Source organism: Ornithorhynchus anatinus, chromosome 3, assembly GCF_004115215.2.
Source record: "Ornithorhynchus anatinus isolate Pmale09 chromosome 3, mOrnAna1.pri.v4, whole genome shotgun sequence".
Classification (NCBI taxonomy): domain Eukaryota; kingdom Metazoa; phylum Chordata; class Mammalia; order Monotremata; family Ornithorhynchidae; genus Ornithorhynchus; species Ornithorhynchus anatinus.
The window spans coordinates 42,179,369-42,207,246 of NC_041730.1; the positions used below are offsets into that span (position 1 = coordinate 42,179,369).

The following is a 27,878-nucleotide window of genomic DNA, read 5'->3' on the forward strand; positions in this document are numbered from 1 at the left end:
TCCCAGTCTGTGAGCTAAATAATAGAAGAGGTGATTAAACACCAGGTCCATTTATTTTGATAAAGCTGGATCTCACATTTTTTTTGTGGAAATGAGATACCTGACATACTTGATCCGGTTGGGTGACTCAGGATCGACAGCTTCCAAATTCTTTTCTATCTGCGTCCTATGCTAAAGCTGTACTAAGGTTTCACAATGAGTTACTTGCCATTGGAATCTCTTCCACTTTGCTGAGAATAAAACCTTAATAGAAAGTTAATTCAAATGTCCACGTCGCATATGATCTATGTCTGAGGTCTATTATTCTGTAACTTTTCTAACATTGTCCTACACATTAGACTGCTTTCTCTCACTCCCAATTAGCAGTAGGGACCGCCATCAAGCAATAAAAATGAGCTTCATCAATGACATCTGTTTGCTGCTCGTAACGAGCTCACAATCTAGAGGAGGAAACGGATATTAACATGAATAAATAATTTATAATATACAATTTAAAGATATGTACATAAGTGCTGCGGGGCTGGGGCTAATATCAAATGTCCAAAGGTCACAGATCCAAACTGCATAGACGACGCAGAAGGAAGAGCAAGTCGGGGAAAAAAGGGTTTACCCGGGGAAGGCCTCTTGGAGGAGAGGTGACTTTAATAATGCATTAAAGGTGGAAAGAGTGGTGGTCTGGCGTATATGGAGGGGGAGGGGGTTACAGGCCAGGGGAGGATGTGGGAAAGGCGTCAGTGGCGAGATGGACAAGATCGGGGCATAGTGAGTAAGCTGGTGCTAGAGAAGCGGAGTGTGCGGGGCTGGGCTGTAGTAGAAAACCAGTGAGGTGAGGTAGGAGGGGGCAAGCTGACTGAGTGCTTTAAAGCCAACGGTAAGAAATTTCTGGTTGACGCGGAGGTGGATGGGCAGCCATTGGAGGTTCTTGAGGAATGGGGAGACAGGGACTGAACGTTTCTGTGGATAAAAGATCCAAGCAGCAGAGTAAAGTAGGACTGGAGTGGGGAGAGACGAGAGGCCAGGAGGTCAGTGAGGTGGCAGATTCAGTAGTCAAGGTGGCATAGGATAAATGATGGAATCAACGTGGTAGCCATTTGGATGGAGAGGAGAGGGTGGATTTTGGCAATGTTGTGAAGATAGAACCGACAGGATTTGGTGACAGTCTGAATATGTGGGCGGAACGAGAGAAATGAGTCGAGAACGACGCCAAGGTTACGTAATTATGGGAGAGGGAGGATAACGGTGTTGTCTACGGTGATGGGAAAGACAAGGGGAGGACTGGGTTTGGACAGGAAGTAACAAGTGGTTATTCTCTGATTGTAAGTACTTAAAATTAACTTACTCCACGGAGGCATTCTTAAAGAAATAAATCATTACTGTCAACTCTAAATTATCATCCTGGGGAAGGAGCACGGCCTGGTGGAAGGATCGCGAGCCTGAGAATCAGAGGACCTGGGTTCTAATCCCAGCTCAGCCACTTGCCTGCTGTGTGACCTTGGGCAAGACATTTCACTTCTCTTGGCCTCAGTTTCCTCATCTGTCAAAAGGGGATTCAAAACCTGTTCTTCCAACAGACGGTGAGTCCCAAGTGGGACAAGGAATGCGTCTGACCTGATGTTCTTGTAACTCCCCAGCGCTTATTTCAGTGCTTGGCACACAATGAGCGCTTAACAAATATCACGATTTATTATTATCCTAATGGGGAGTGGGGACAAATAAATTCAATCCACAGGAAGTCTTAAAAACCCATTTATCCTTATACTCTGCTGCTTTTTCAACCTGTGGCTTATTTTAACATCTGCCTCCCCCGTTAGACTGCAAATTCCTTGAGGGTCGGGAACTTATCTTCCAACTCTACTGATCTGTACTCCCCAAAGTGCTCTGCACACTGCTCCCTGCCACACAGTAAACGCTCAATCAATACCAGTGATTGATTGATTTAATCCATAGTTTCACCAACCAAGTAGTGAAATCGTCTTGATTTGAGTTTTCGCCCCTCCTCTTTGCTCTGCTCCTCAGTGAGAGAAGTGCTTATAAGTGATGCAGTGATGCAAAGGCAGATATAATCATTGGAAAGGGAAAAAGGAAAATCAAGGGACATGAATAATCAATCCACAAACGGGATATTCTCTCGGTGAGTTGACTTAGTCTTCATTTTGGAAGGGCGCTGTAGGAAAACAATAGCATGTTTACGTATCCACGACGCCAATATTCCCGTGGAACGGAAACAGGGATGGAATGTTCCGACGAGCGCCAAATTCGATCCGCACTCTGTCAAGCAATGAGCATTTAAGTGACAAACACATAAGAAATAAACCTAAGCGCCTGGTCTTCCCAACCGAATTTACGGTTAGCATCAAAAGGGCCAAACTTCCAGATGCTCAGTTCTTTAGAGGATGAAAGGAAGAAGCTAGAGCACAAGCGGTTTTGGAGGCACACTGATAAACTAAATTCACTTGAGAGGTTACGGGCTTACATAAATGTTATTCTGAGGGGGTCGAGGAGCTGTCACATTTTTCTTTCCCCACACACGGTTTCCTTTAAGGCGAAATTCAACATTTACGGAGAAACGTATATGTCGGCACCTACCTGTAGTACCGAGACTGTAAATAGGTTGAACAAACAGTCTTTGATACATGGCTGGCAGACCCGAAATCTATCACTTTAACCCTGTAGGGCTGCCGGACAGGATCCACCAACATAATATTCTCTGGTTTGAGGTCAGCGTGGATTAAGCCGAGACTTTTCAGTTTTTTCAGTGCAGTGGCCACTTGCTGAAGGATAGGCCGTATTACTTTCAATGGCAGCGGACTGAATTTGTTTTGCTTCAGGAAATCATACAGGTTCTGTTCCAACATCTCAAAAACCAAGCACGTGTGATTTCGGTGTTGAAAGCACTCATAGGCCCGTACGAAGTTAAACTCGTCGGCGTTCTCCGTACTCAGCCTGGCCAAAATGCTCACTTCGATTTGTCCTTGGCGGGCATACGACGGGTGGTTCTTCAGGATCTTGACGGCCACGATCTCGTTTGTCCCGCTCTTCCAGCATTTGACCACCTGGCCAAAGGTCCCTCGGCCGAGGAAGTCGAGGACTTCGTAGGTGTTCTTCGCTGAACACAAAACCTCGTGCTGCACCAACTGGTAATCCCCTTCTCCGCCGGGGCCGCTCGGTTTGGAGGCCGCGGTGGTCGTCACGACCGCCACTCGGGTGCCCACGTTGGTTGGCAACATTGCCGGCAGTATAGACAGCTCGTCGACGATCTGCATCGCGCCGCTCTGACGATCCAGCTCTTCACTCTTACGCTTCAATCCGCATCGCTGGAGGCCGTCCGGTAAATCGAACCCGCTTTCCTGTGTCCCGGCCTGCAGGGCCTCCCCTAGGACCGGCTGCGCCTGCACAGCTAGAACCTTTGTAGCACCTGCAGTGGTTTTTAAAGCGATGGCACTGGGCCACACAAAATGGCGTCCTCGAGGTCTGTTCGACGGGATCTTTGTCGGAAAAGTTGGGTCCTTGGTGGGAGGTTGAGAGATTGCAAAGTTTCTACCATTCACACAAGTCCGTGGATAGGTTCTTTCGTGGTACACGCAACTGCTTGGCTCTACTCTGAGTTTCTTTGAACTGCAAAAGGCACTTGACTGGGTTTGATAAACATATGGTGGGTAGACCAAGACTTGTGAGGCCATACCTAGGGGAAAAAAAGAGAAGAAGAAGAAGAAGAATCAAACCAGATTCCTTGCTTTTCCATGCCCTAAATTTAAATTACTAAAGGACTGCTTCACTCCTCCCTCCCTCCCACACAAAGTGTGTGGAATACCAGCAAAACGTTACAACTTTCTGACATTCTCACAAGATCTCACTCCCTTCCAAAACACGCCCAGTTTTGGGACGCTGTCATTCCGTGAGTTCAAAGCTTCGGTTTCATTTTAGTCTAGTGTGTGAAAAGTCTGGAATGCAGATGGTTAGTGCCTTTGGAAATGGTCCCAATCACCCTCCCCCAAGAAAAATGTTCCTGGGCCCATCAAAGACTGTACAAGAAAAACACGCACTCCGACAAATTAAAATATTCTCAAACTGTAAGTTTTCTGGCACTGAACCCAAAATACACACACTTCTTTCCTCTATACGGACCACGAAGAAAGATCAAAATATTACGAACGTAGGAAAATTATAACGACAAAGGAATCCCCTTATTTAGCTCACTGTGGGCCAGGAACGTGTCTCTTACCAACTCTGTTATATTGTAGTCTCCCAAGCATTCAGTATAGTGCTGTGCACACGGTAAACGCTCAATAAATACGAACGACTGATCTCGAGCATCTTCTAGGACCAAACACAACCACCCCCATGGGCCAAACACAACCACCCCCATTTAGCAAATGATGGAACATGGGTTCAAATGTTTGAAGCGACTCATTCAGAATTATACAGGCTAGACTAAGGAAGCAGCTAGAGGAAGCAGCCGGGGAGTCAGCAGGACTGAAGGGATGGAAAATAAAGCGTAGGAAGAAAGGTTAAAGGAAGTGGAATTCTTCAGTCTGGAAAAGAGGATGACTTAATAATTGTATGAAAGTATACGAGGGATCTTACAAGGTTATCTAGTTATTCTCCACATCTACAAGTGCCCATAGAAGAGGAAATGGATTTAATTCAGACAGGCGAGATTTCAGTTAGACATATGGTTGGATGAATCGTCAGGATGATCAAACACTGGAATGGGCTTCTGAGGGAAACCGTGGAGTCTCCATCCCAAGAATATTTTAAAAAAAAAAAAAAGACACCCATTTGCCCTGGAATGGTTTAGTCAGCCATCTGCTGGAATGCGTGGAACCAGACCAGATGATCCTTTGGGGCCTTTGCGATCTTACGGCTTTGATTTCTGAGCAGCAAATGTTTTCTAGCCCTTATTTGCTATACTTCTCTTCATTCATCCCACTGCTATGTTGACTTTGTTGTGCATAATTACATTACCGTCTCATATACGGAAATTCCTTAGACTTACAACACAGTTGGTTCTTGAAAACAATGTTATAAGCGGGAGATTCGTTCCTGAACCAAAGTTGATGTCCTGTGTTTACCAAAATTACCGTGGATTGTATACTCAATCAATTCTAGATGGGTATCCCAGCTACCTGGCAATCAGGTAACCACCCTTCACCGTGGACCTCTCCTATCCCAACAGTTACCACTTCCCAATAACGACTTGGAAAAATTGTCTCTACGTTTCCCTGCAAGTCCTGTGTCCTCCCCTCCTCCGCCTCCCGCCCCCCTCCCCGCCATCAGTTCCCTACCATCAGTTCTCCCACAGCTAGTCTTGTAAATAAGGCTAGAGTCAGAGGACCTAGATTCTAATCTCAACTCTTCCACTCGTCTGCTGTGTGATGTGGGACAAGTCGCTTTACTTTTCTGGGCCTCAGTTTACTCATCTGCCAAATGGGGATTAAGACAGTGAACCCTATGTAGTACAGGGACTGTGTTCAAGCCGATTATCTTGTGCCTAATCCAGCGCCTGGCACACAGTAAGCGCTTAACAAATTCCATAAAAAAGGATACAAAGCTGAAACAGGATATAAAGTTGGAAATTTTTGTCAGTGCACATCATCTTAGCCCAAAACATCTTCAGGGAAGGACTTCCTGTATAGCTTGTGGCCAACTATGACCCCTAGGTCTCTGTCTGCTGTATCTGTGGCTTTTCAAGATCCCACATCCTAGGTTTGCAGGATTTGCTTTTCGTCCTTAAATACCTTCCCTTGTCCATGCACTGTTAAAAATTTCATCCCACTTTTATGGGACCATTTTTTCTCTTTGTCTTGATCATTTGGGATGGTATTTCTGCCTTCCGAGGAGTGAGCAATCTAGCTAGTTTATCATCGCCTGCACATCTGATGACCAGAATCTTCACCCGAGTCACCGATAATTACACTGATTAGAATTGGTTTCCAGACTGATTTAAGCAATCAATCAATGGTATTTATTGAGTACTTTCTGTGTGCAAGTGCATTTATTGAGTACTTTCTATGCTCCCAAGTGCATACAACAGGGTTGGGAGACGGGTTCCCTGCCCACAACAAGTTAACTACCTACAGGATTCCTGCCAAGTCCGCTGAAGTTGGGCGCAAGTCATCAATGACTGTGTAAGTGTGGCGCTCAAGTCAATCATGCATCCGATCAATCAATGGCATTTTCTGAACACCCACTGTGTGCACGAGTCAGTTCAGGGCCCTGTGAGCGTACAAGAAAAATAAAAGGCAGCAGGCCCTGCCTTCAAGGGGCTTTCAGTATGAATGGGGGAAAAGTCAAGACCCTGAGAAGCAATGTGGCTTAGTGAATAGAGCCCGGGCCTGGGAGTCAGAAGGACCTAGGTTCTAGTCCCGGATCCACCACTTGTCTGCTGTGTGACCTTGGGCAAATCATTCACTTCTCTGGGCCTCGGTTACCTCATCTGTGAGACGGGGATTAAGACCGTGAGCATCATGTGGGTTACGGACAGGGTCCGATCATATAGTAAGTGCTGAACAAACACCACTTAAAAATCAAAAAGCCCCAGAACATTTATAGATAGTGAGAACAGGGGTAGAACAAGGACACAAATGGTCATAAGAGTACGGTAGGAGGCCGCCGGCTCCCTGTAGACTGTAAGCTCCTTACAATTTATTTACAAATAACATTAAAAAAAGAGTGAGAAGAATTTGGTATAGTTAGATGCGCTTGGGAGGACAGCAGTGTGAGCTAAGGGGGTGGGCGATGTGTAAGAAAGTGAAAGCTAGTAGAGAGCCTCAAAGTTCCTGTTAATCAATGACATTTATTGAGCACTTACTGTGTGCAGAGAGCACTGTTACGTGCTTGGGAAAGTCCAGTATAACAGAGATGATGATAGGCCCATTAAGAGCCGTGGTTAAGCATCCACCAAATGGATGATGCCTCCTTCTCCTACAATGTTGACAACATTATCATGCGGAAGCAAAAAATTGTTGTCCTCTTAATCTCCACTCTTCTTAATGTATAAGCTTACTCCATTTAACAGCAATGGCCATAACAGAGATGGCATAAAATAAACACTGAATGGGAAAATTAAACCAACTGTTCTGTTTGCAATGAGAAAAGGAAAACCAGGCCCTTAGGTGACTTTCCGGACCCAAGCTGCCTTAATTAAATTCAACGAAAATCGTCTTTCATTGGAAACAAGGATCATCTCTGGAAATGTAATAATTAAAATTACATGTATTAAAAATTACGAGGCCTTTCTCGACTAAACCCTCATTTTCCCTATCCCCTCTCCCTTCTGCCTCCCTTTTGCACCTAGATTTGAGCCCTTTGAGCACTTGATATTCACCCCACCCTCAGTCCCCACAATCCTATGTACACATCCTTAATTTATTTTAATGTCTGCCTCCCCCTTCTAGACTGTAAACTTCCTGTGGGCAGGGACTTTGTCTACCAACCCTATTGTACTGTACTCTCCCAAGTATTTAGTAGAGTGGTCTGCACACAGTGTGCTCAATAGATACCAGTGCATGATCGATTCTGCTCCTAGTGATGATGAGGATGATGACGATGGTAACTGTTAAGAGCTTACTATGTGCATAGCACTGCTCTGAGCACTGGGGTGGATACAAACTAATCAGGTTGGACACAGTCCCTGTCCCACATAGGGTTCACAGGCTTAATCTTAATGACACGCAAATTTGTGGAGCGTTCCATATTTTTATAACTCCATGATTCTGTTTATCTTGATGATGTTGTCTGGCTTTGTTCTGTTTTGCTCTGCTGTCTGTCTCCCCCGTTTAGACTGTGAACCCGTTACTGGGCAGGGATTGTCTCTATCTGCTGCCAAATTGTGCATTCCAAGTGCTTAGTACAGTGCTCTGCACATAGTAAGCGCTCAATAAATACTATTGAATGAATGAATGAATCTCCGTTTTACAGACGAGGGGACTAAGGCCCAGAGAAGTGGAGGTACTTGCCCAAGGTCACACAGCAGACAAGGGGAAGAACCAGGATTAGAACCCAGGTCCTTCTGACTCCCAGGCCCGGGCTCTAAGCATGAGGCCACCACGCTCCTTCCCAAACAAAAGCTTAGTGCATTTGTTTTAAGCGTTTACCGAGGAACTTTGTTCCTAACCCACATAATAATTTAATCTTTAGAAAAACTATGCAACTTTTGCAAAGTTCAACTTGCCACTGGGTCCCCTAAACTACAAAGTGTGGGAAGCGAGAAGGGCGTGGGCGTATGGGAAACCAAATAAATGAAACTAGTGATATCACTGTCTAGATTAGTCAGTGAGACAAGAGGTGGAACTGTATCAACATGCCTTTTGCCCCATTTGAATACGAATAGCCTCTAATTCTAAAAGATTTATTTTGAAAAAAATAGACCCATCCGCTTTAGTTCCTTAACTCGTGGCTTTTCACAGCAAGGTCTGTGCCCTGGATACATTTTTGTATCGTGCCTGGTCTATTTGGACTGTTTGATCATGGGCAAAGAACAATGAGGTTTTCTTAAAGCGGAGGAATTTGAAAACTGAAAAACTGGTTTTAAAGATCTAATAGATTATAGTCCAAGAAAGGTGAAGGTGTGCCAGGGCTGGCAAACTCTATTTGACTGGCTCTCATAAAAAAAATTTCCTGCCAAAGCTTGTGAAGCACAGCGTTGCTAACTGGCGATAAGGAAAGTTACAGTAAGGCCTCCTGAATCCTAGGGGTGCTAAGCAGCCAAAACAGATGAAGATAAGGACACTAATTAATCAGTCAGAGTTATTGAGCACTTACTATGTGCAGAGCATTGTAAAGAGTTTGGGAGAGTACAATACAACATAATTAGCAGACAGGTTCCCTGCCCATAATGAGCTTACAGATTAGAGACGAGTTTACAGCCTAGAGCTAAAAGTGCCACTTCCCAGATTGGCTGGGTTCCCAGGTTTTTATGGCTCTTCCTGCCTCCCACTCTAGACTGTAAGCTCTTTGTGGGCGGGGAATGTATCTGCCAACTGTATTGGATTTTCCCCACATACGCTTAGTGTGCAGTGCTCTGCAGACAGTAAGCGCTCAATAAATATCATTGCTTCCTTGCTTCAAAATGTTCTCCCTAGTTAATAATAATTATTATTATTAATAATAACTATGGTGTTTGTTAAGCGCTTACTATGTGTCAGGCACTGCACTAAGCGCTGGCCGCAGTCCCTGTCCCACATGGGACTCACAATCTTAATCCCCATTTTAGAGATGAGGGAACTGCGGCCCAGAGAAGTGAAGTGACTTGCCCAAGGTCACACAGCAGACAAGGGGCAGAGCCGGGATTGGAACCCAGGACTTCCCACTGCTCAGACCCAACTTCTAGTTCTAATCTTGGCAGCTTTCGCGAGACCAGAACTGAGACAGAAAACTAAAACTGGACATCTGTCCCAAGGCCACTGTAAGACATCACCCCACAGTAATAAATAATAATAATGGCGGTATTTGTTAAGTGCTTACTATGTGCCAAGCCCTGTTCTAAGCACTGGGGTAGATACAAGGTAATCGGGTTGTCCCACATGGGGCTCACAGTCTTAATCCCCATTTTACAGATGAGGTAACTAAGGCACAGAGAAGTTAAGTGATGTGCCCAAAGTCACCCAGCTGACAAGTGGCAGAGTCTGACTCTGACCCCCAAGCCCGTACTCTTTCCACTAAGCCACGCTGCACCCCATTTTCTGCCACTCATAGCTCTTTGGGACTGGAGACTGGCTGACTCCTTGAGGCAATACTGAATGGATCCAATTCCTCTCCCAAATTCCCCATATTCACATAGAACTGCACTCAGTTCTCCTGAAATGACTGTCAAGAGTCATGTTTTATATCAATTGGAATATTAATTATTTTGTGACTTTCAGATTGCAGTACTGACTGGATCAAAGATGATGATGATTCAGTCACGATTAAGTATCTTAAACTTTAAAAGGATCAAATACATCTAAATCAATTTTCAATAAAAATCCAGTGTTGCTCTTTGTTCTTGTGTGTGTATGTACATACATATATTCCATAGTATAAGCATGCATAAACACCCACACCATTTTTTTTTTTTTAACATGCTCTCTTAACCTACCAATGTCACTATGTCTTACCAACCTTAAACTTGATTTAATCCTGAAATGATTCCTCAAAAGAAGGCCACACATTTCGCCTAGATAAAACCCCGTGTTACACGGAAATGAAAAGTAATTGGGTGTCTTTGGTCCTGAGATACTTATCAACTTCTGCTCTATTTGCATTTACCTACACCGTCCGGCACAAATTCCCCCATCCGTCTTGGGGGTTCACGCTTCTTCCTGTGAACCAGCAGAGGTATCCCGGAAATATCAACAGGTAACAGAACGGATACACTGACGACTACGGAAAAAATCCCCCTCGATTACAAGGAGTGCTAATACCTCCTCCTTCCCTTTCTAAGAAGTAGATGAAATCAGCTTAGGTGGGATACGAAGTCAGGGACGAGGTGGGGGCAACTGCTCAGGCCTCATGTCAAATGAGCTCCAGGCTAGCCAAGAAGACCAAGAGACCTCCTCTAGTGCCCAGGACACCCAAGATACCAGCTTCGTATTACCACTGCCCCCTGTAAACTCTTCTGGCCTGGCTGGCATTTTCACCCCTGCTGCCTGTCCCCGAGAGGGTTTTGGGTGACACTGCTCCATCGCCACCGGCTAAGACGGGAAAGGTACGTTCCACAACAGGGAGGGCATGCAGAAGGGCCAGAAAAGGGGCAAGAGGTGTGTAAGACAGTGACACCCCATTGGCATCGTCTTTAATACGAGAAGCAGCGTGGCTCAGTGGAAAGAGCATGGGCTTTGGAGTCAGGGCTCATGAGTTCGAATCCCAGCTCTGCCACTTGTCGGCTGTGTGACTGTGGGCAAGTCACTTAACTTCTCTGTGCCTCAGTTCCCTCATCTGTAAAATGGGGATTAAGACTGTGAGCCCCACATGGGACAACCTGATTCCCCTATGTCTACACCAGCGCTTAGAACAGTGCTCGGCACATAGTAAGCGCTTAACAAATACCAACATTATTATTATTATTATTATTATTATTAAATTGGACCAGCTCACCATGTTTTGATGTTCCAGCTCCCCCCTGCACTGTTCCAGGGTCCAAAGGTTCTGTTCCCAATCCAAAACATACCCCCCCCCCACAACTAAGGAGAGGGGGAGACCGACATTAATATAAATAAATAAATTACAGATATGGACATAAGAGTTGTGGGGCTGGGAGGGGGGAATGAATAAAGGGCGCAAGTCGGGGCGACACAGAAGGGAGTGGGAGAAGAGGAAAGGAGGGCTTAGTCATGGAATAATAATAATGTTGTTAATGTTGGTATTTGTTAAGCGCTTACTATGTGCAGAGCACTGTTCTAAGCACTGGGGTAGATACAGGGTAATCAGGTCGTCCCACACGGGGCTCACAGTCTTAATCCCCATTTTCCAGATGAGGTCACTGAGGCACAGAGAAGGGAAGTGACTTGCCCACAGTCACACAGCTGACAAGTGGCAGAGCCGGCATTCGAACCCATGACCTCTGACTCCCAATCCGGGCTCTTTCCACTGAGCCGAAAGGCCTCTTGGATGAGATGTGCCTTCGATAAGGCTTCGAGGAGGGGGAGAGTAATCATCGGTGGGATTTGAGGAGGGAGGGGCATTCCAGGCCAGAGGCAGGAGGTGGGTGAGGCATCGGCGGCGAGATAGATGAGCTACTGCTAGTCTCACAGGAAGCGCTTAATAAATAAATCCTTACTCAGAAAAATGGGTTTTCACTGAAGCTGCAAACTATTTCATTAATTACCTCGTTGGAAAGTACGATGGAATCCTTGGGGGTATGTATCTACTGAGCAGGAGACTTTGGTGAACTGTGTTCTAGTAAAATTCCGAAGTTTTATATAGGTAATAAAAGAACTTAACTTCACCAAGTAATCCAGTCAAAGGTTTTTTTTGACATCTAAGAAATCTGCTAAGACTTCCTAGCAGTACTCTAACAAGAAAATCCACTTCATTCTTGGGATAATTCCACTTAGTTTTGACTTTTTTCAAGTAAATTAACCTCAACGTATGCTCAGGTTCCACAAAGGGCAGCTTCATTAAACCTAATGTCTGGTGTGCACGCAAAAGCATTTCATTGAAAATACTAAACTCTTGGGTATTTTCCAGTGGCACTGTAGACAAAGCATCTAAGGAATGTGTTGACTCTACACAAATCAGCGTGTTAAATAACAAGTTTCATCTGACTTAGCATTTTGTTCCAACTTTTGAAACAGAAAATGACATGTTTAACTTTTCCAAGTGGCTGGAGAGTCCCCCTGAAATCAGTTCAAATTTTCATTTTAGGATCATGCAGTGTATATACGAAGTGACCAATCTTTTCAGAGCCTGTAACTGCAATGGGTGACTCGCTAATTTAACCATTCCATTTACAACTAAAAATACACATGCTTTATTTTTTGACTGCCCTTAAGACTAGCAATCTAAATTGAGAAGTAGTGTGGCTGAGTGGAAAGGGCAAGGGGCTAGGAGTCGGAGAACGTAGTTTCTAATCGCCGGCTCTGCCACTTGCCTGCTGTGTGTGACCTTGGGCAAGTCACTTAACTTCTGTTTGCCTCCATTTCATTATCTGTAAAATAGGGATCCAACATCTGTTCTCCCTCCCACTTAGACCGTGAGATCCGTGTGGGACAAGGGCTGTACCTGACCTGCTTATCTTGTATCCATCCCCAGTGCGGAGTATAATAGTTGGCACAGAGTAAATGCTGAACAAATACCACAATTATTATTGTTGTTGTTAGATTCATAACCAAAATGACTGTCAGGCGTGCTGTGCGGCGACTAAGTTCGCAAAAATTTCTGGTTCTGAAATGCTAACCAGGGTCTTTTCTGCTCAACAGGAAAGATACTGGTTCAGAGAATTCCTCCGAAGTTCAGAATTTTTCAGGGGCTGGCTGGAAGAAGAGGATTCTCGGTGAACATTGGTGGAAGTCCCGTTCCATGAATAATCAATCCAATTTTCCTAACTTTCCTACCAGGTGAGGGACTGGGAAACCTTAATTATTTGGCCCGTTTTCTTGAAAAGATCATCATCCACTGCCTTCCGCAAGTAGGCCGTCTGAAAAAAAAAATCTTAAAACACGATCCAAGCAGGGGGTCACTGACCAGAGATTCCTTGCCAAATTTTCGTTTTCAAATCTTGCTCTAAATCGACAGAGGTGGTAACCCAACCCCAGGAGATTTTTGGACGGGAAGCACATCACTGGAACTTGATGAAATGCCCGATGCTGACATTGCAGCCTGGTGTAAGGGATTGAGTGTCAGATACTAGGCTGCTTTCGTAAATGCCATCTTTCAGAAAGGGAGTGATGAGCCAAGATTCTTCATCAACGTTTATATGGCCAGATGGGAGTTAGGTTCCACAACAATCTGCCTCCCCCGTCTTCTCTCGTTCACATTTTATTTCCAAAAATAAATCTCTCTAATATCTGAGCTGGAATAGCAACTGTTGTTAACAAAACTGAAGTTGAGCCAGAGGAAGGTGAATGATTGGTTTCGAAAAGGGCTACAAACCAGAAAAGGCAGTGGAAGTTTAACAGTATGAGAATGATGGACCTAAATGGAAATTAGCTCCATCATTGTGTGTGTGTTTATATGTTCACAGGTCAAGTTCTGCTTTAATATATGGGGGCATAACAATTTGGATATCACAATGGAGGAAGCAGGGAACACAACACAAGTCTGTTGTGGTATAACAATCTACAAGTTGGCAAAAAGCAGATATGGTGTTGGAAGAATGGTTGCGGCATCAAAGGCAAAATAATAATAATAATAATTATTATTATTATGGCATTTGTTAAGCACTTACTATGTGCCATCCACTGTTCTAGGCATTGGGGTGGATACAAGCAAATAGGGTTGGACATAGTCCCTGTCCCAAGTGGGGCTCCCAGTCTCAATCCCCATTTTACAGATGAGGTAACTGAGAAACAGAAGTTAAGTGACTTGCCCAAGGTCACAAAGCAGACAAGTGGCAGAGCCGGGATTAGAACCCCTGATCTTCTGACTCCCAGGACTGTGCTCTCTCTACCCAGCCTCCCTATTTTAGCCTTCCATTGCTGCACCACCAGGAACTTTGTGTTTCTCTCCTATTTTATGCAATTTAGCCATATTTATTACAGTAGAATAATGAGTCTCAAAATTGGAAAACCTTCTGCTAGCGGTGAACCTAACAATACAAGAACTGGTATCAAAAAAATGTCCATCATAGGGGTACCTTAGAACAATCTACTCCTGAACCATTAATAATTCCAACTGAATCAGGGTTCAAACAATTTTCCCTTATCATGAGGTATGCCAAGAACACAACAGCCACAAAACAGAACTTCCTGAATTTTCATCTGCTTCCTCTAAACAGAAACCACCAACTATTCCACGTAGGAAATGTTTAATGATCGGGAATCAATCATATTTATTGAGCACTTACTCTTTGCAGTGGACTGTACTAAAGGCCTGGGAGAATACAACATATCAGACACAATCCCTGCCCACAACAAGCTCACAGCCTAGAGGGGAGACAGACATGAATATAAATAAATAAGTTATAGGTATGTACATAAGTGCAGTAGGGCTGGGCCACACAGAAGGGAGTGGGAAAAGAGAAAATGAGTGCTTTAGTCAGGGAAGACCTCTTGGAAGAGATGTGCCTTCAATAAGGCTTTGAAGGTGGGGAGAGTAATTAATTGCCTGTCTGATATAAAAAAGGGAGGGCGATCCAAGCCAAAGGTAGGACATGGGCGAGAGGTTTGCAGCGAGACAGACGAGATCGGGGTACAGTGAGTAGATTGGCGGTAGAGGAGTGAAGTGTACGAGATGGGTTGAAGTAGGAGAGCAGTGTGGTAAGGTAGGAGGGGGCAAGGGGATTTAGTGCTTTAAAAGCCATTGACAAGGAGTCTGGGTTTCATGGGGAGGTGTCTGGGTAACCACTGGAGGTCCTTGAGGACTGGGGAAACATGGACTGAACGTTTTTGTACAAAAATGATCTGGATGGCAGAGTGAAGTATGGTCTGGAGTGGGGAGAGCGAGAGGCAGGGAGGTTGGCAAGGAGGCTGATACAGGAATCAAGACAGGATAGGATAAGCGCTTGGATTAACGTCGTAGCAGTTTGGATGGAGAAGAAATGACAGATCATAGTGATGTTGTGAAGGTTGAACGACAGGATTTAGTGGTAGAATGAATATGTGTGTTGAATGAGAAAGAAAAGTCAAGAATAACACCACGGATATGGGCTTGTGATCAAGGAAGGATGACGGCGCTGCCTGCTGTGATGGAAAAGTCAGGGGAAAGACAGGGTTTGGGTGGGATGATAGGGAGCTCTGTTGTGAATGTATTAATTTTGAAGTGTCAGTGGGACATCCAAGTTGACGTGTCTTGAAGGCAGGAGGAAACGAAAGACTGCAAAGAGGGAGAGAGATCAGGGCTGGAGATGTAGATTTGGGAATGATCTGCATAGAGGTGGTAGTTGAAGCCATGGGAACGACTGAGTTCTCCAAGGAAGTGGGTGTAGATGGAGAAAAGGAGGGGACCCAGAAATAAACCTTGAGGGACTCCCACAGTTAGGAAGTGGGAGGCAAAGGAGGAGCCCGTGAAAGAGACTTAGAACGAGCGACCAGAGAGATAGGAGGAGACTAGGAAAAGGTTGCGTCAGTGAAGCTGAGGTTGAATAATGTTTCCTGGAGAAGAGGGTGGTAAACAGCATCAAAGGCTGCTGAGAGGTCGAGGAGGATTAAGATGGAGTAGAGGCCGTTGGATTTGGCAAGAAGGAGATCCTTCGCGACCGCTGAGAGGGTGGTTTCTGAGGAGTGAAGGGGGATGGAAGCCAGATTGGAGGGGGTCAAGGAGAGAAATGAAGGAGAGGAACTTAAAACAGTGGGTGTAGACAACTTGACCACGGAGTTTGGAGACGAATGGAAGGAGGGAAACGGGGTGATAGCTGGAGGGAGCTGTGGGATCCAGGGAGAGGTTTTTTTAGACTAGGATGTACACGAGCATGTTTGAAAGCAGTGGGGAAGAAGCCATCGAAGAGCGAAGAGTGGAAGATGGCGGCAGGGGAGGGGGCAAGTGTTTTGATAAGGTGTGAAGGGATGGGGTCAGATGCGCAGGTGGAGTGGGTGGATCTTCAGAGAAGGAGGAGCTCTCCTGAGATACTGCTGGGAAGGATGAGAGAGTTGAAGAAGGGGCAGAAGGAGGGAGGGACTGGAGCGGAGCAGAGAAAATTTTATAGAGCTCACACCTTATAATTTTAGTGTTTTCAATAAAGTAGGTAGTTCGGCCTGATATCTAGATTTCCACCAACAGCGCTCTGTGGCTCATGCACAGGAGAGAAAGAAGCGGGCCGTGGAGGTGATCCAAGGCTGTGGGTTAATGGTACGAGATCGACAAAGGGACAGGGGACCAAGTGTGTTGCGTTCACTAGAGAGGGTGGTTCGTCTAGGGAAGATAATTTGAGTTTCAAAAAAAAAAAAAAGACCATGACATAAAAACTAATACAGGATGCATTTGTCTATACCAACTGAGCAACAGCTAGACCAACTGAGGGAATGTAAGTTTTGCTATTTTTTCCAATCCCTAAATCCTGCCCTCAAGATTTGTGCAAGGGGTAGGATGGCCAGACATTACATTTTTATAGTTCTTTTTTTTTTTTTTTTTAACTTTTTGTCACTTTCCTGAGAAATGCGACTTTTATGTTGAAAGACTGCCACAACTTTAGGACAAAGTCAGAATCCTCTTAGTGGTTTTGGGAGCCAACTGACTAAAGTCAGGTAGAAGTGGACAAACAAAAATAATGAAATCCCAAATTCTCTCTTCATTCTTTCTTCTTCCTCCCTCCCACAGCTCTGGTATCCAAGCCCTCACGAAGCCACTATAGGTCTGGAATAATAATTATGGTATTTGTTAAATACTCACTAAGTGCCAATCACTGTTTTAAGTGCTGAGGTAGATGCGAGTTAATCAGATTGGACACAGTTCCTATCCCACATGGGGCTCACACTCAATCCCCATTTTACAGATGAGATAACTGAGGTCCAGAGAAGTGAAATGACTTGCCCAAGGTTGCACAGCAGACATGTGGTGGAGGCGGGATTAGAACCCAGGTCCTTCTGACTCCCAGGCCCATGCTCTATCCACTAAGCCACGCTGCTTCTCTTAATGGAATGAACAGTACCCCCGGGAGAATGGAAAACAAGAGGGCACCCGATTAAATGATACGCATTGAATCAATGTGGAGGCGGCAAGAAGGTAAGAAAACGAAATTATTTCAGAGCACCACAAATCGTAACTTCAAACAACGGGCTAGAGATGTGGACAGCTAGGAAACAGCAGCATCAAAATGACCAGTCTGACCTACGACAATTAGGAAAAGACTGACACTTCTGGAATAAATGCTTCGGTCAGACGGCAAGGCAAAGGTCCCGAATGTAAACACCATCGGGCACCAGCCACAAAATTGAGGATGGCATGTATGTCTGCTCAGTATGGGTGAAACGGCTATCACGTGACCCTTTTTTTTTTTTTTAACTCATGGCCAGTCAGGTGACCAGTTTTTAACACATGTCCACACGATTCACTCTTTGCATTATCTTTGCATAATCAATCGTATTTATTGAGTGCTTACCACGTGCACAGCATTGTACCATACAACCGAGTTGGTAGATACATTCCCTGTCTACAATAATAATAATGTTGGTATTTGTTAAGTGCTTACTATGTGCAGAGCACTGTTCTAAGCGCTGGGGTAAACACAGGGGAATCAGGTTGTCTCACGTGGGGCTCACAGTCTTAATCCCCATTTTACAGATGAGGGAACTGAGGCACAGAGAAGTTAAGTGACTTGCCCACAGTCACACAGCTGACAAGTGGCAGAGCTGGGATTTGAACTCATGAGCCCTGACTCCAAAGCCCGTGCTCTTTCCACTGCGCCACGCTGCAGTCTACAGATATATAATGCAAATGCAATGGACAACAATTTGTATGTTTCTATACGTCAGCATTCCACTGACCTAACAATACAGGCTCCACTGGATAGACTGTACCGCTGACACAAAGAACAAGTTCTTAGAAAATGGTCTTTAAATTTGACTGCTCTACTAGAGCGACCCTCAATCTCCCCCCTTTTAGACTGTGGGCCCACTGTTGGGTAGGATTGTCTCTATTTGTTGCCAAATTGTTCTTTCCAAGTGCTTAGGACACTGCTCTGCATACAAGCGCTCAATAAATACGACTGAATGAATCCCAAGGGAAACTTTGTAGAATTGGTTCCCTTTCTCCCGTCTCCCTCCCTTTACACTAGCACTGCCCTCCATCGGAAGACATCATCACTCCAGGTGATTTTCCTTTGGGAAAAATGTGGATGAGCTGGTCCGAGGTGGGTCCCTTAGTCACAGCTGAGCCTAACAGAACCCAACTTCTGCAGCATGACAGTGTGGCCTAGTGGATAGAGCACGGGTCTGGGAGTCAGAAGGACCTGGTTCAAATCCCGGCTCTGCCACCTGTCTGATGCGTGACCTTGGGTAAGTCACTCCGCTGCTCTGCGCCTCCGTACCTAATCTGTAAAATGCGGCTGAAAAACTACGAGCCCCACATGGGACACGGACTCTATCCACCCCCATTACCTTGTATCTACCTCAGCGTTTAGTATAGTGCCTGGCACATGGTAAGCGCTTAACAAGTACCATTTTAAAAAATTGAAAAATCTGGAGCTTGGAGGTCTGTTGGACCACAGCTCGGGGAGACCTAAGGCATCCGGAATCTTCAGAGAGCTAAGTAGAGCCATATGCCAGGGCAGTCTGTTCGATTGTGATTCCTGAAGGGACACTCCCACGGACTTGGCTTGGGCTGTGGACTGCTCGGAGCTGGAGTCTGCTGATCAAACACTAGTGGGTTCCACAAACCCCTGTTCAGGCACAGCCAAAGGGATTATCTAGAACTCTGCCTGAAGCCCAAATCCAGCAGCGTCAAATATGTCATTGTTCTCCTGCATTCATTCATTCAATCGTATTTATTGAGCGCTTACTGTGTGCGAAGCACTGTACTAACTGCTTACTTTAGTTGCGGCCAAGACCAGGAACCTCCACATTGCCCCAGGGCAATGGGACTCTCTGATACAAAAGAAGCTCATGAGGGGCAGGGAACGTGTTCTAATTCTGTTGCGCTATACAGTGCTCTGCACATAGTAAGTGCTCAATAAACACCACTGATCGACTGAATAATTTTTTTTGTATTGTATTTGTTAAGCACTTTCTATGTGCCAGGCACTGAAGGCACTGGGGTAGATACCAGCTAATCAGGTTGGACATAGTCCACGTCCCCCATGGGGCTCACGGTCTTAATCCCCATTTTCCAGGTGAGGTAACCGAGGCCCAGAGAAGTGAAGTGACTTGCCCGAGGTCACACAGCAGACAGGTGATGGAGCCGGGATTAGAACCCAGGTGTTTGTGACTCCCAGACCCGTGCTCTAGCCACTAGGCCACGCTGCTGCTTCCTTGATTCCAGCCTGAAAGAATGAGGAACCCAAACACCCAGAATTCATAAAAGAGATGGCGGAGAAACCTCTCCTACGTCCACCTTATTTACCGTGTGAGAAATGGGGAGGCATACCTGGACAGAACCTGCTTGGAAGGCCTCCCTCCCTTCCAGGGCAGCACTTTATGCCACTCTGAGGTGCTTTTTTTTTTTTTTTTTTGGCTTTTGCTTTTTAATAGTATCTGTTAAGCCCTTACCGTGCGTCAGGCACTGTACTAAGCGCTGGGATGGATACGAGCTAATCAGGCTGGTCCCAGTCCATAGCCCACAGTCTCAATCCCCATTTTACGGATGAGCTAACTGAAGCCAGAGAAGTGAAGTGACTTGCCAAGGTCGCACGCCAGACAAGTGGCAGAGTCGGGATTAGAACCCAGGTTCTTCTGCCCGCCAGGCCCGGCTCTGTCGGGAGTCCAGCCCTCCTCCCCTTCGCTCCCCTCCTTCCCAAATTAGACATCTGGGACTGGGATCCTTGCACAGGGGCCGTTCCAGCACCGCTACGCCCAGGTCGGAACCCCGGAAGTCTAGACACTCTCCCCACGCACCTTCTCCCAGAAGCCAGAATCAGGAACATCCATAGTCTTCCCTTCAATTAATCACTAAGTGAGTTGTGATTTATTGAGGGCCTACTACGTGTAGATCACTGCACCAAGTCCGTGGAAGAGTACCCTAAAGAAGCAGTGTGGCTTACACGGGTCCGGGAGTCGGGAGAACCTGAGTTCTAATTCCGGCTGCGCCGCATATCTGCCGAGTGCCCCCGGGCAAGTCACTTTACTTATCTGGACCTCAGTTCCCTCATCTGGAAAATGGGGATTAGGAGTGTGAGCCCCACGTGGGACAGGGACTGAGTCCAACCTCATTAACTTGTACCTACTTTAGCGCTTACAACAGTATTTGGCACCTAGTAAGCACTTCTTAACATGTCTTGTTTTGTCTTAGTTAATTATCATTACACTACAATACAGTTGGGAGATATGATCCCCGTCCACAACGGATTTTAAGCGTTAGGGGAGGAGACAGCAGTTGAGATTAGACATGGTCCCGATCCTTTTGTGGGGCTCACAATCTAAAGCATTCTAAACTAGTTAGCTGGAAAAATTAAGGGCACTATCTTCCGGAATTAGAGAAGAAATGATGAACTGGTACCCTAAAATTCCTAAAAGTCCCTCAGGCCTTTATGAACTAAAACGCCACCACGGGAGCATGGCCTAAGGGAAAGCGGAAGGGCCTGGGAGTCAGAGGTCCGGGGTTCTAATCCCAGCTCTGCCGCCTGTCCGCTGTGTGGCCTTGGGCAAATCACTAACCGTCTCCACGCCTCGGTTCTCCTGATCTCCCTCCTACTTAGATTGTGATCACCAGGCAGGACAGGGACTGGGTCCAACCTAATTCACTTCTCTCTACCCCAGGGCTTGGAACAGTGTCTGACACATAGTAAGCAGTTAAATACCACTAAAAATAAAGCCCCAAATCCTCCCCCAACCCCTTTGAAAAAAAAACAAAAGTATGCTTTCCTAGACACTGTAAGCAGGGAACATGTCTACCAGCTCTCTTATACTGTACCCTCCCAAGTGTTTAGTTCGGTGCCCTGCAGGCAGAAAATGCTCGATATTTCTGATTGATTGATTACAAGCCCTATGAACGTTGCTCCGAGTAGTCCCGAGACCACATCTTGAGGGTGAGTAAATTAGTCCTAGGGTTTAAGTTAGGCATTTAAGGCATGAGGCGGTGCCCCGATGATGACCGTGGGGCCTGCCGCCTGGACCCCGACACTTCAGGCCCGGGCACCTGAGCTCGGGATGGATACTAGGGGCATTAAGGAGGGCACCGCTCAGCTCTCACCTCCCATCCCCACCGGCCTCGTTCTCTACGGTCCATAGAGAAGCAGGATGGCATAGCGGAGAGAGCGCAGGCCCGGGAGTCAGAAGGTCGTGGCTTCTAATTCCGGCTCCGCCGCTTATCTGCTGTGTGACTCGGATGAGTCGCTTCACTTCTCTGGGCCTCGGTTACCTCTTCCGTAATACGGGGATTGAGACTCTGAGCCCAAAATGGGACAGGGACTGTGTCCAACTCGACTTGCTTGTATCCACCCCAGGGCTTAGCACAGTGCCTGGCACAAAGTAAGCACTTAAATATCATCAATAAATACCATCGTAGACTGCAACCATGAGCAGGAAGTGGAAGTCCCAACAATCAATGGTATTTATTGAGTACTCACTAACAATAATAATAATTCTTGTACTTGTTAAGCGCTTACTAGGTGCCAAGCAACGTTCTAAGCACCAGGAAGATACAGGTTATGCAGGTGGGATACAGTCCCTGTCCCACATGGAGCTCAGACTCTTAATCCCCATTTTATAGATGAGGTAACTGAGGCCCAGACAAGTATCTCCCATTCCCTTCTGTGTCACCCTGACTTGATCTCTTTGCTCTTCCCCCATCGAGACCCTACAGTACTCAAGTACATAGCTGTAATCTTATTTATTTGGAATGATGTCCGTCTCCGCATCCCTAGACTGTAAGCTCGGATGTGTCTGTTTATTGTTGCATTATACTCTCCCAAGCGCTTAGTACAGCGCGCTGCCCACAGTAAGCGCTCAAATAATATGACCGAATGAAGTGTCTTGTCCAACGTCACACAGCAAAGGCGGCGGAGCCGGGATCGGAACCCAGGTTCTTCCGACTCCCAAGCCCGTGCTCTATCCATTAAGCGACACTCCTTCTGTACTAAGGGTAGGGCGCAGGACATTGTCAGCAGAGGTCGGCCAAACATTTTGGGTAAAGTGAGCGAATTTCAGGGGAGAACGTAATTAAAGAAGTACAGCTTCAGACCTACAGGCGCCCATGATTATATTCCCATTCTACCACAGCCATTCCCCGACATCCACCTACCCCAATCCTGGGGGCACCCGACCCTCACCCACGCCTTCTTCCCCACCCTCCCTGCTTCTCTCCCCGTTGTAACACTCACCCTCGCCCAGGCAAAGAAACAAGCCCAGAGCCGCCCTTTCCGCTTGGTGCAGCTGGTGCGGGTCTGGGGCACGTGGCGAAGCACAGTATCCCCGGGCCCGAGATAAAAAGTCAAGTGGAACGGCTCTCCTGGCAACAACGCTACCACGGCAACGCCCGTCTGCGTCACCCACAGCCCTCTCAGGGTACGGTCAGGAGCAAGGATCCCACCCAACGCCGCTTGGTTACCTAGGAATTGGGACGAGTGTTTGGAGTGTACATAGGCCTCTGTTTGGTCAGGTGGGAGCGTCTGGGGGGAGGGCGAAGTCTCTGGACCGTTGTCGGCTGACACCGGCACCGCTCCCTCCATTCCCAACGCTCAGTACACTGCTCGACACATAGTAAGCGCTTAACAAATGCCTTCGCTTGTTCAGGATCCAGATGTCCTAGCTCAGACCGCAATGTTCCAGTGCCCCCGTGGCCCCCAGCAAGGAGGAACAAAGGAAAAGGAGTGCTGAGTGCACAGTTAAATGTCATCTGTGTCTTGATTTCCATCAATCTATCAATCACTGGTATTTACAGAGTGTTTATTTTGCCGAGCACCGTAGTAAGCGCTTTTCTTTATGGTATTCGTTAAGTGCCTACTACGTGCCGGGCACCATACTAAGCACTGGGGTAGATTACAAAATAATAGGGTTGGACACAGTCCCTGTCCCACATGGGACTCACAGTCTTAATCCCCATTTTAGAGGGGAGGAAACTGAGGCACAGAAAAGTTAGCATGGCCTAATGGATAGAGCACAGGCCTGGAAGTCAGAAGGACCTGGGTTCTAATCCTGGCTCCGCCACTTGTCTGCTGTCTGACTTTGGGCAAGTCACTTAATTTTTCTGTGCTTCACATACCTCATCTGTTAAATGGGGATTAAGACTGAGAGCCCCAAGTGGAGTGTGTCCAACCTGAGTAACTTGTACCTGCGCCAGCGCTTAGTACAGTGCCTGGTACATAGTAAGTGCTTAACAAATGCCATTTGAAAAAGAAAAAGTCTAGTGACTAGCCGAGGATCATACAGCAGACACTGGAAGAGCCAGGATTAGAACCCAGCTCTTCTCTAACTCTCAAGCCTGAGCTCTTTCGTCTCAGGGAAGGAGCTTGGAAAGCATTTAGGAAGGCACACTATAAGAGAGTTGGGAGACATTATCCCTGCATACAAGGAGCTTACGGTCGACACAGGGAGGCGGACATCAAAATAAATTTCAGAAGGGAAACTGTAGAGGATAAGGACATTTACATAAGTGTCCTGGGGCCGTGGTATCAAAGTACTTAGGGGGTACACAGTGCCGCAGAGTCAACGCTGAGGGGAGGGCGATGGGGGAAATGAGGGCTTGGACACGGAAGGTCTCTGGGGATGAGATTTTAGGTGGGTTTTGGAAGGTGAGGAGGTGGCGGACTGTGAGATATACAAGAGGAGGGAGTTCCAGCCCCAAGGGAGGACGCGGGCGCCGGGTTGGCAGCGGGTTAGACGAAGTCGGGGTACAGGGAGTAGGTCGGCGTTAGAGAAGCGGAGCATGCGGGTTGGATGACTAAGCTCGTTATGGGCGGGGAACATGTCTGCTAATTTTGTCGTATTTTACTCTCCCAAGCACTTAGTAGAGGGCTCTGTACACAGTAAGCGCTCAATAAATACCGTTTATCGATTGATCGGTGAGGACAGGTAGGAGGGAGCGAGCTGACAGCGCCTTAAAGCTGCTGGCAAGGAGTTTCCGTTTGATAAAGGAGGTGGGTTTGCAGCTTGTGAGAATACCTGTTCTAACAGAACCTTAGCAATGGGGAGGGCAGTATGGCTTACAGCAACCGCCTCAATCCACTTGATGAAACGGTAATTAAATCATCACCAACAGATAGCGGTTACCCTGGGACTGATCTCAGCCGGGGCCCTACAGAACCTTCCCTATTGTCCCATGATTCTCTGTCACCCCCGACTCTGCCTTGTCTCTTTCATTAATTCATTCAACTGTATTTATTGAGCACTCACTGTGTGCAGAGCACTGTACTAAGTGCTTGGAAAGGACAGTTCAGTAACAGATAGAGACAACCTCTGCCCAACAATTGGCTTGAGGTCTAAAATCTTCCCACAGAAGCATTACCTACGCGTACGGTATTAATAATAATGATGGTATTTGTTACGCCCTTACTATGTGCCGAGCACTGTTCTAAGCTCTGGGGTAGATACAAGGTAATCAGGTTGCCCCACGTGGGGCTCCCAGTCTTCATCCCCATTTGACAGATGAGGTAACTGAGGCATAGAGAAGTCAAGTGATTTACCCAGTCACACAGCTGACAAGTGGCAGAGTCGGGATTAGAACCTACACCCGCTGACCCCCAAGCCCGTGCTCTTTCCACTAAGCCACGCTGCTCCTCACCAATACCTCTCACGAGTGCTTCTCACTGACTACTCTCCCAAGCACTGAGTACAGTGCTCTGCACGCAGTAAGCACTCGATAAATACCACTGGCTGATGGACTGATTGATTATGCTCCGCGCAGACTACACAATACCTTTGGGTGTCCTTCCTTGTGGATGGCCACCATCTTCATCAACAGTATATATTAGTGAGCAGAGCACTGTACTAGGCGCTTGGGAGAGTACAACAGAACAGATTTGGGAGGCTCACAATGAGCTTCCAGTCTAGGGGGAGTGTAGAGGGACTCACTGCCCCTAAGCGGTTTCTCTTGGCTCTGATATCCCTCCAGGACGGGTCTTGGGATATGTTCAAAATTTCACTCCTAACAAGAGCTCATTGTAGGTAAGGGCTGTGTCTGTTTATTGTTACATATACGTGTGTGTGCGCTCTGCACATGGTAAGCGCTCAATAAATACGACTGACTGGCTGATGAGTGAAACCCACCTGCTCTCCCTGTGCCTAGGTCACCAAGAGCGGAGTACTGTCTTTTCGTACCACGATCTTCAAACGGATTCCCTCCCATGCCTCACTCTGCTCACCAGTTGCCCACGGAGGTGGAATAAGTTCTGTGTCCCCCTTTGGCAAGGAGGAAAGAATCGTGTGATTTACACCGTGTGCGCCATATGGGACAAGGAAGGTATATCTACCCCGGACCTTAGAACCGCGCCTGAGACCCAGTGAGCGCTTGACGAATACCATCGTGATAATCATACTGATGATTCTAATATTGACATGGGAAATGTGATGTGTCCCATCTCTGTTATTTTTTTATTTCCTCGAGAAAACTGGATCATTGTGTGTATTTGCTAATAGAGGCTTGTGTTCTCAACCCCTGTGAAAGGCACGATGGCAAGCACAGGGAAGCATGCTTTGGCAAATAAAGAAGGGGCAAATGCAATATCTGGAAGCCTGATGCAATTCTTGCAGGCCTAATGATTTTAGAAAGCTATTTTAGAAAGCTATCTGCAAGGCAGCTTTGCTTCTGTGACTTTAAGGCAATACGTTGTCAAGCAACCAAGAGAAAAATGGATTATCTGTCATCTCAGAAGCGTGGCCCTCCTTCGGTTCAAATACCTCATTTGAACTAATTTAGTAATCTGTAAACACATCTACCAGGCTACCAGATCACTGTTCGGTGACGGAGTCATCCCTAGTGCAAAAAATTTTGAGGCACAGCATCTCTCCGTTCGCACTCAGACATCAAAATGAACAAGTGCTTTTTCTGAAACATACGAGGATGAAACCACAATAAATATTACCATAGTACACCGCCTCTAGTGTTTTTCATTATAAAGAGCAAGCACAGATGAACAATCTGGGCTGGGGAGGGGCGGGATGGTACCAAACCAGTTTTTAGTAAGCTGTGGAGGGCCACGAATCTAAAAGGCTTGGTTTTGTGTGTGTAAAAATATTGTTTCCTTTTTTTAAAGAATGTCCATCCCACACAAATGCAGACATACATAAACACGTTAATGCTCATCTATTTTCATGCACAATATGTGTGTGTGTGTGTGGATCTCTACATAACACTTTTGCTCCCCATTTGTTGGCTGGCTAGAATCAGCTGATTGGCTGGTGAGACTCCGGTCCTATTTCTGTCACCCTGGTGGGGAGGAACTAGGCTATTTTAAGATTAAAGGCAAAATCTTCCTCATCTTGTTTAATAAATTCATCTGCAAATAATCACGGGAAGCAAAGATAATGAAGTTAGTTTGATATTTTCTTCCTCGTTGGCCGATTTTCTTCAGCTCGGGAAGCGACAAATGATTCAGTTAAACCCTGACCTTCCGAGCCTCGCAAACTCACTACCAATTAACCCAGTGTTCGGTCGTTAGTGTTTTGTTAAACTCACTAATTTCGACTCACCTCATTTATATAAAACAAGATTGTCACAAAAAGGCCTCACATTTCTTAGAAGCGATTAAAATTCACCCTGTTCTAAAGCACGCTAACCCCTGATTAAACCAGCTCTTTAGAAATCGATACAATCCCCATCAGACAAATTTAGAACGTAAAATTACTAAATGAATTTTGGGTGTTCTTACCCTATTAAAGCTCCTAAAAAAAAATGAAATCACTACATGCAGACGCATACACCCGAAGCTCCAAGAGAGAATTTGGAAGTCTTTTTTGGGTGGAAGGGTGCGGGCGGGAGGAGAGGAGGGGGGCGGAGCTACGATTTTTTAAAGCCTACCTCCCACTTGAGAGTCTAGATCTCCGAGGAGCAAAGGGGTAGCTGAGTCTTGTTTCTAACCCTGGAAGAGGCTCAAGGGCACATCTCCCAGGCCTTACCCAAGGGTCAAAATTGGGAATAAATCTCATCCGTCTCCCCCGCGGTGCCAGACTCCAAGCCGTAGGGGGAAGAGGGGCTATTTTTAATCCTATCGTCTGCATCAACATCATCGTTAGCATTTACTGAGTGACTACTCTGTGCAAGCACTGTATTAAGCGCTGGGAAGAATACAGGGTTAGAAAAATAATAATAATTATGGTATTCGTTAAGCGCTAACTAACTAGGGGGGTATATTTCTTGTTTCTGGCTACAGGATGGGGTCACAGAGGCCTCTCTGAAATTCATTCATTCATTCAATCGTATTTATTGAGCATTTACTACGTGCAGAGCACTGTACTAAGCGCTTAGAATGTACAATTCGGCAACAGATAATGGGCCCACAGTCTAAACAGGGGAGACAGACAGCAAAGCAAAACAGAACAAAACAACTAGCCTGGAGTAGATATCATCAAGATAAATAGAATCACAGATATATACACATCATTAACAAAATAGAGTAATAAATAATATATACAAATATGCATCGTGCTGAGGGGAGGGGAAGGGGGAAGAGCAGAGGGCGGGAGAAGGGGGGGATGGGGAGGGGAAGAGGAGCGGAG

General features: G+C 46.2%; 1 protein-coding gene across 3 annotated transcripts in view; it reads right to left on the bottom strand.

Moving 5' to 3' along the window:
- HIPK3 (homeodomain interacting protein kinase 3) overlaps nt 1-27,878 on the bottom strand; it is a 123,315-nt gene that overhangs the window by 82,772 nt on the left and 12,665 nt on the right. For all 3 annotated transcript variants that reach the window (XM_039911467.1, XM_029061785.2, XM_029061784.2), the window contains exon 2: nt 2,587-3,682. In XM_039911467.1, the coding sequence (XP_039767401.1) occupies nt 2,587-3,680 (1,094 nt within the window). In that variant the 5' untranslated portion in view covers nt 3,681-3,682. The remainder of the gene's footprint in view (nt 1-2,586; nt 3,683-27,878) is intronic.